The sequence below is a fragment of the Erithacus rubecula genome, assembly GCF_903797595.1.
Source record: "Erithacus rubecula genome assembly, chromosome: 4".
Lineage (NCBI taxonomy): Eukaryota > Metazoa > Chordata > Aves > Passeriformes > Muscicapidae > Erithacus > Erithacus rubecula.
In genome coordinates, this window is record NC_136686.1 from 36,417,862 (window position 1) to 36,426,207 (window position 8,346).

Consider the following 8,346-nt stretch of genomic DNA (forward strand, 5'->3'; position numbering starts at 1 on the left):
AACTAGATTAGGACAAGTGTCCAGACAAAGAGCTTGTGTTAGTGTTGAGTGTTCAGTCCTCTCCATCATGCACTTCACAGATATCTGCTGAAGAACACTGATAAAAATTGCATGCTCCTAGTGGAAAGTGCAGATATTTTCAGGATACCTCCTGAGTTGTTTGCAATTATGTTGGTTCTCAGGACAGAGAGTGCAGGGGAGCCATCTGAACCTGGGTCTACCTCTCAACCCGACTGCTCACAGTTCTTTGGCCACAAGACATACACTGGACAATGGTGATCTGGTTCATCCCCTTTGGGCAGAATGTGAAGCAAAACAGGGCTGGAAGAGACACAGGACCCTCATGTTTTTACCACCTGCTGTAGGCACTTTCCTAATTTCAAAATGATTTGGAGACATGATATTATGTGTCAACAGAAGAGAATATTGTGGCACTAGTATGTGAACCATTTATTAAAATGTAATGGATTTGGAAGAGGGATGCTATATTTCTGTATTAAAATACATTTCAGTGCAGTTGATGATTTACCACAGACTATTCAATGCTTCGTGTGATAATTTGAATGTGGAGATTAGCAAAAGGTTTGAGTCTAGCCTCCCAGGCAAGAGAGTGTACCTAAAATTCAGACCTGCACTCAGAAGATGGCATAACAGAGACAGATGTCATGGCTTTTTTCTTCGCTTTTTGCTTAATTTCTTGCCTTGGTTTATAATAAAATACATGTAGCACTGCATTGTGGGGAGAACACTGCAATGGGACTAGGAGACCCTGTTTCTATTCCTAGATTTGCCTTTCTCAGAGGCTGAATTATCATGAATTATCCCATTGCTACGTGCTTCTATTTTCTTACCTGCAAAATTGGATGCGTGGCAAGTGCCCTTCTCTGAAGAGTGAGGATATTTAGTGACCAAATTAGCCAAGCAACCTGTCGAAACTATAACCAGGATGGACAAAATGTGAGTTGGCAAAATCCCTTTTTTCTGATGCTTCATCCTCCTGCTATTCTTAGCAGTTTAGTTGTAATGTGAGACCAAAAGGAGGTCATCAGAGGGGCACAGCTTGCTGTGGATGAGATGTGTGTCTGACAAGTTCAACAGAGCAGCCTAATCCAGCACAGTCACTCTGGGTGAATAGTTCTCTGCAGAAGGCAATATTCCAGCCTTAGTATTTCACCTGGAATTGCATCTTCTGCTTGGCTGGAAAATTACAGCAATTAGTTGTGTTCAATTGTGTTGTAGTTTGTTCTTCATGTGTTAGGAAGACTGATCAGGTTGGGTAAAGAATTTTCCCCAAATTGCCCTCTTTCTTACGTTCTCTCTAGTAATTCAACTCAAAAGCACTGTTCCAATTACAACCTGTAATGGCAAAAACTGGGCTTCATGACTCAGTCCCTCTTCCGGTCGTGTGTTTCTGACTGCCTAAAGAGTGCCATGGGTAACAGGAATCATTTTCACTCTCCCACTTTACATGCCCTTTCCAACACTTCACCAACGAATTGCTCCATTGACTCATGACCAGCCAATGAACCTCAGCAGGTGTCCCCATCTTTTAAAATATTCTTGGTTTTCCTGTGTGTATAAGACTATATTTAGCTGAGCCATATGATGTCTTTCCAATATTTTAATCCAGATGTTTCAATCAATAGGTTTGTTCAGCATGCTGGCATTTGTAAGTTCACTGTGAATTCTGAGTCCACTCTGAATTCTGAGTGCACTTTGAATTTTGATAGGACCTCCACTTTGTCACCATCCCTAGAGGTCATTAAAAGGCATGTGAATGTGGTGTTTGGGAACATGTTTTGGTGTTGATTCAGTAGTGCTAGGTTAGAAGTTGCACTTGATGACCTTAATGGTCTTTTCCAAATGAAATGGTTCTATGATTCTGATTTTTGGCACAGAATCACAGAATAAAAATGGTTTGAGTTGGAAGAGACTTGAAGATCATCTAGTCCAACCTCTCTGCCATGGGCGGGCATGTCAGCTTTGCATTTGTGTACAGTGCTTAGAAGCATCCTTGAATAGCATTATTACATCTTTCTTTCTTTCTTTCTTTCTTTCTTTCTTTCTTTCTTTCTTTCTTTCTTTCTTTCTTTCTTTCTTTCTTTCTTTCTTTCTTTCTTTCTTTTTTTCTTTTTTTCTTTCTTTCTTTCTTCTTTCTTTCTTTCTTTCTTTCTTTCTTCTTTCCTTCTTTCCTTCTTTCCTCTTTCTTCTTTCCTTCTTTCCTTCTTTCCTTCTTTCCTCTTTCCTTCTTTCCTTCTTTCCTTCTTTCCTTCTTTCCTTCTTTCCTTTCTTTCTTTCTTTCTTCTTTCTTTCTTTCTTCTTTCTTTCTTTCTTTCTTTCTTTCTTCTTTCTTTCTCTTTCTTCTTTCTTCTTTCTTTCTTTCTTCTTTCTTTCTTTCTTTCTTTCTTTCTTTTTCTTTCTTCTTTCTTTCTTCTTTCTTTCTTTTTTCTTCTTTTTCTTTCTTTCTTTCTTTCTTTCTTTCTTTTCTTCTTTTCTTTCTTTTCTTTCTTTCTTTCTTTCTTTCTTCTTTCTTTTTTTTCTTCTTCTTTCTTTTTTTTTTTTCTTTTTTTTCTTTCTTTTTTTTTTTCTTTTCTTTCTTTGCTTTCTTTCTTTCTTTATTTCTTTCTTTCTTTCTTTCTGCTTCTTTCTTTATTTCTTTTTTTTCTTTTCTTTTTTTTTTTCCGTTCTTTCTTTCTTTTGTTCTTTCATTCTTTCTTTCTTTTTCTTTCTTTCTTTCTTTCTTTCTTTCTTTCTTTCTTTCTTTTTTTTTTTCTTTTTTTCTTTTTTTCTTTTTTTTTTTTTTTTTTTTTTTTTTTCTTTCTTTTTTTTTTTTTTTTTTTTTTTTTTTTTTTTTTTTTTTTCTTTTTTTTTTTTTCTCCTTCTTACGTTCTTTTATTCTTTCTTTTGCTTTCTTTCTTGTTCTTTCATTCTTTCTTCCATTATTTTTGTTTTTTTTCTTGTTCTTTTGTTCTTTCATTTATTTTTTTCTGTCTTTCTTGTTCTTACGTTCTTTCATTCCTTCTTTTTCATTTTTTTCATTCATTTTTTCATTTTTGTTCTTCTTTTCTTGTTCTTTCATTTTGTATTGTTCTTTCTTCTTGTTCTTCTGTTCTTTCATTCCTACTTTTTCTTTCTTTCTCGTTCTTTCATTCTTTCATTCTTTCATTCTTTTTCTTTCTTTCTTGTTCTTTTGTTCTTTCTTTTTTCTTTTTTCTCATTCTTTCATTCTTTTTTCTTTCTCATTCTTTTATTTTCTTTCTTTCTTTCTTTCTTTCTTTCTTTCTTTCTTTCTTTCTTTCTTTCTTTCTTTCTTTCTTTCTTTCTTTCTTTCTTTCTTTCTTTCTTTCTTTCTTTCTTTCTTTCTTTCTTTCTCTCTTTCTCTCTTTCTCTCTTTCTCTCTCTCTCTCTCTTTCTTTCTTCTTTTCTTTCCCTTGTAGGTTCCACCTCACCCTCCATTCATGTATTTAAATCTAAAATTATCTGATTTCTTTATAAGACTCTTCAGAATAAGCTTTCTCCCCATTATATTAATCAAAGAGTTTAGTTCCTATATAAAAACATTTTCCCCACTATCCTCAACAGATTTTTTTCAGGGTTCTGTATGCACTCAGAGACCACCCTTCATCAATGGGGCTTGTTTTCATCCATATCTTTCTGTTTTCAAATTCTACACACACTGAAATGGCAGGTGGGGAATTTTAATAATTGCCAAGCAGAAATGAGTGTCTTAAGTACTAAATACTCTGCTCCCACAGACAGTAGACAACCAGAGAGGAATTTAATATGACACATTGTTGCATTCATGCTGGAACCTTGTTTGTCCTATTCTGGATCTGGAGGTGCAGAATGCAAAAGCAGCAGAAGTGCACTTTAGACCATGGAAAGGATGCAAACAGTGCTTCACCAAAGCACAGCAGCAGAAAGAATGTTTAAATCTCTAAGTGTCTGTATAGAACACCATGGCAAACTCAGTGGTTACTTCAAAAGAATACCAGAAATGAGTTGACTGTTGCACTGACCCTTTAACCACAAGATAAGATTTTTTTTTTCAGAGGGTGTGTAAGAATAGGTTTGAGCCACAACGCGCATTCCTCGACCAGTATCGTAATTTCCCCCTTTTCCCCAACCACGTGTAAAAGAAACTTCACAACCTGCCACGTAAACCTTACCCATTGATGAACCACTGAAAATTTTTCCAGGACCATGCTTTAACAAAGATGCTTTCGAGGGATTCCCTTGATTAGCCAAAAATGAAGGGTTCTTATCTAACACTATCTTGTCTAAATATACACAGCCTGTGATGACGAAATAAAAAAAAAATTCAAGACCAGGTATAAATACCACTGACAGGATGATGAAGTTCAGTCATCTACTTGCTTCTAATAGAACATTAAACTATTAGAAGTTGAAGCTCTCTTCTCTTAGATCTGTTCTCCCAGAACTTATCTGAGCAGTTTAACTGAACCATCATCAAGAAAATGGCTTTCCAAACCTACAGCTTGTTTGTTCTGTCTGTCATCGTGATTTCTTTTGGACATATTGAAAGTAGATTGAATCTTCTTCAACTCCAAAATGATATAGACAAACTGAAAGCTGATTTTGTAAGTATAATCTTCTACTGCATTTCTCTTCTCCTGCTGCTTGTGCTTTACATATAGTCTAAACTTGAGCCCTGCATGACATACTCAGTATGTACCAACAGAGGGTAATCATGGAACTAGTTTTTTGATCATGCCTTTTTTAAACAAGAATTTAGATAAATTTTTTTTGTTTTACTAAGTTCTTTCATTTACCTGATTCAGTTTTTAAATAGTCATAGTTATTGTAGTAATTTGCATTTATTTTAGGGATATTCTTTCTTTCACAATAGTTTCTTCTAGCTCAATTCAGCTTTGATTACATGGAATACTTAGTAACAAGAAATCTTACTGCAATTTATGGTGAATATATGAATCTTTATTCAGTTCTGACTAGATGAAATTAACTGACTTTTAAAATTTTATGTTAGTAATGTCAATGGGAGATACAGTGCTGGTTAGCAACATAAAAAAATTGGAGATGAACTTTTGCTTTAACAAATGCATTTGCTACTTATTTTAAGTTGTAGTAGTGTGTTGCTCAAAGGTGATTTCTACTTATTGTTTTTCATCATCCAATCATTCCACTTCCACATGTGTGGCTATGATTTGGCATGGGAATGTGATTTGACATGGGAATGTAATCTGGCATGACAATCTTTCTTGTCAAATACAATTTTGGTAACTTGATAATTGTAATTCACCAATCTTCATCTGGGAGGCATTAAAGTAGTCCACAGCTGAATTCAGGGTTTTGTCACAGAGACAACAGATCTACAATAGAGTAACTTTTAATTAACATCTTTTATTTTCAATATATTTTTGTTGGTTTTTTTCCCTCCCTCTAAATGCATGGAAACAACTACAACAGTCTGCTCCTATTTTCAACTCTGATTTTTCCATTATTTCATCATAACTTTGTGCAAATGACAGTTGAAATTCAGTAGTCAGAGACCCACCCTGAGGTGGTAAAGACTAGTGTGATACTTCAGTGTTTGAAGGAAACTGGCTGTAAAAGTGGCATTATGTCTTAAATTTATGATTAGCATAGAGCAGAGAGAGTCTTACTAGAATATATATAACTCTGTGGAAGACATGCTGAGCCATGGTGAGGTTTTTGCACTGACATTAAAACTTTGCTCCATAGCAGGTGCTCTCTACCTTTCAGAAATAGAAAAAAAATCAGTTTGGTAGTGTGCTGAGCATGGAGAGCCAATCAGCCTAACAGGCTCCTGTCAGACTGCAAGTTTTCTCTTTGCACTTGTATTTAAATTACTGAGCAGACAAAAGAAGGAAATAGTCAGTGTTGTATACAAAAAGGAAAAAAAGACACACAGAAGAGGAAATGATTCAGTTTGCCTTTCCTTGGAAGGAGAGGTATATTGCTGTTTGTTTCCTAGAACCAGTTGCCAACATCTGATGGTTAAACTCCATCCCTCTGAGCCTCTCAGTAGCCCACTAATCTTGCACATCCCCATACCTGCCTGTGGGCTACTGGGATATTCTCCAGATCTGCAAATAAAAATAGTTTTATACTAAAAACAGCTCACTCTTGTTCCATATGAGATTTTACTGAGACTGTGTGAATTTAAGCTTTAAGTTACAAACTGCTGGGCTTTGACTTACCACAAAACATGACAAGATCAGACCTAATGATTTCCTAGCCAGTTGCTGTGCTTATGAGCTCTTATTTTCATCTGTCAATAGCAAAACTTACAGGGAGCATTTGGGAAAATAGATTTGCAAAAGTGAGTTATAGCAGGAGATGACATTGAAAAGAGGACTAATACCATATCTTATATCAGGCAGCCAAGCAATGGAACTTGGTGGCTAGAGAAGTGAAAGAATTGTGATAGCTAAAGGCCAGATGTACAAAAATCTGAATTTTGATGCTCATTTGAATAATGAACACAAATTCTTGTTGTGATAAATATTGTTTGTATAATAGATATGTTTGTTTCTTTTTGCAGAATTCAAGTCATTCTGATGTAGCTGATGGTGGACCTATTTTTACAGAGAAGCTGTCAAGCTGGACAGAGGTGAGTCAAAGCCAGATATGATGAAGCATCTCAGGTGATTTTTTGGTCCAAAGCAGCTCCCAGAACCCTAGTAATTAGCTGTGGTAGAACAAATGTGAGCAGAGTTCTCTTCAGTAACTTGGAAATGAGACAAAAATCCTCACAGAAAACCTTTATACTGCACCATGAATTGACCCAGAGGTACAGCCAAGCCCAGGAGATGAGTTGCAACACCTTCAAGTGGCAGAGAACTCCTGTTTTATTCTGTTTTATCTTCCTTCCTTTCCCTGTTTTTGGGCACTCACAGGCCTTTTTGATTGCATTTTTCAACAGAGAAATGAAAAAAGGATCATCCTGAGTCAGATTGTTTCCATGTACTTGAAAATGCTTGAAAACACTGACAGATCAAAGGCTCATGTTAGGAACATAGCTGAGGAGCTCCATACTCTGAAAGAAAGCCTTTCTGATGGCTCAAAGAAGATAGAAGATCTCAAGGACCTGACAAAACTTCAGGTAAATCTCTTCCTTTGCCTCCAAGGCTTGTGACATTACATTTTCCAGTTGTGATTTGAATGCGATTTCAGATAATAACACTTCAGTAACCTATGTGGTAATCCCTGCGTAACTCAGTTCATGATGGAAAACCAAATATTTCCAGTTGCAGAGGCTGCTGCAGGTCTCCAGTGTGGGGTAGGGCTGAGACTTGCTGCAATGTGGCACAGAGGTGCTGGCAGCACTGTCACACAGTGTGTCCACGAGAGCTGCCCCTGACACAGCCCTTTGTGGCACAGGAATTGGGTGGGATGTTGTGCCTGGCTGTGGAATGCTCAGTGGCTGTGGGAGCCCTTGGCTCATGGAGTTGTGCCCATGGCACAAAGCACTGAGCTGCTCAGAGGTGAGCAGAAAATGCCCCAGTGGAGTGAGCTGCTTTAACTGCAGGGTAGCTCTGTGTCAGAGCATGGCTGGTCTGCAAATGGTTGCAAAGCAGCTCAGAAAGTGGAAAGCAAAAATCTGTGACATGGTGGTGCTTTGTTGTGGGAATCAGGTAGTAGGGAATTGAAAACTGCAGATGTCCTTCTGTTTTACCCTGATAGCAGGGTAGCCTGTGTGGTCAGTAAACAATTACAGATCTTGGCATGACTTTTGTTCCATTTGTTTCTTGCTTATTACAGATGGGCGACTTGAAAATTCAGCGCAAGGCTGTGAATGAGCTGTTCAGCGTCTTACAAAAACTGGGGGATACCTCAAGTTCTCACAAAAGAAAAAGAAGCCAGTTTCAGAGGCTCTGCAAATGCTAATGCTATCTTATGATCTTCTGTACTGAGCTACTGAGCAAATCTTTTTGAGACAAGAATTTTTTTATTTCAATCTTTCTATTAATTTTTTATACATTTATTTATTAATATTTAAGTGCCTTAAGTAATTATTTATAAAGAAATACTAATCAAAGTATTTATAATCCCTAATATTATGCAAGAAATGACTTTGTCTTAAAATTCTGTCTATTTGTTATATGTTTGTTGACCTGAAAATACAGAATGAGGCGGTGTTTACCCAGCTTCTGTATGGAAATCTTGAAATTACATTATAATGGTATCCAGCTTTCTATCTGGTGCTGTCTTGAGAGAAGGATGTTATGAGATTAGTCTCTTCTCTTTGGCGTGGAGATACAACCACCAGTATGGGGAAGTTACTCTATTCAGGAAAACATATTTATGTCTGCTTACTACTAAACATATCTAAATCCAAAT

General features: G+C 36.5%; 1 protein-coding gene across 1 annotated transcript; it reads left to right on the forward strand.

The window, feature by feature from the left end:
* Positions 1 to 4,467: 4,467 nt before the first annotated feature.
* Positions 4,468 to 7,893, forward strand: IFNG (interferon gamma; the record flags this gene model as incomplete). The annotated part of the gene is made up of 4 exons (XM_079305157.1): positions 4,468 to 4,601; positions 6,548 to 6,616; positions 6,929 to 7,108; positions 7,768 to 7,893. Exons 1-4 carry the CDS (start codon positions 4,479 to 4,481, stop codon positions 7,891 to 7,893), a joined length of 498 nt encoding a protein of 165 aa, XP_079161283.1. The 5' UTR covers positions 4,468 to 4,478.
* Between the last annotated feature and the right edge of the window lie 453 nt (positions 7,894 to 8,346).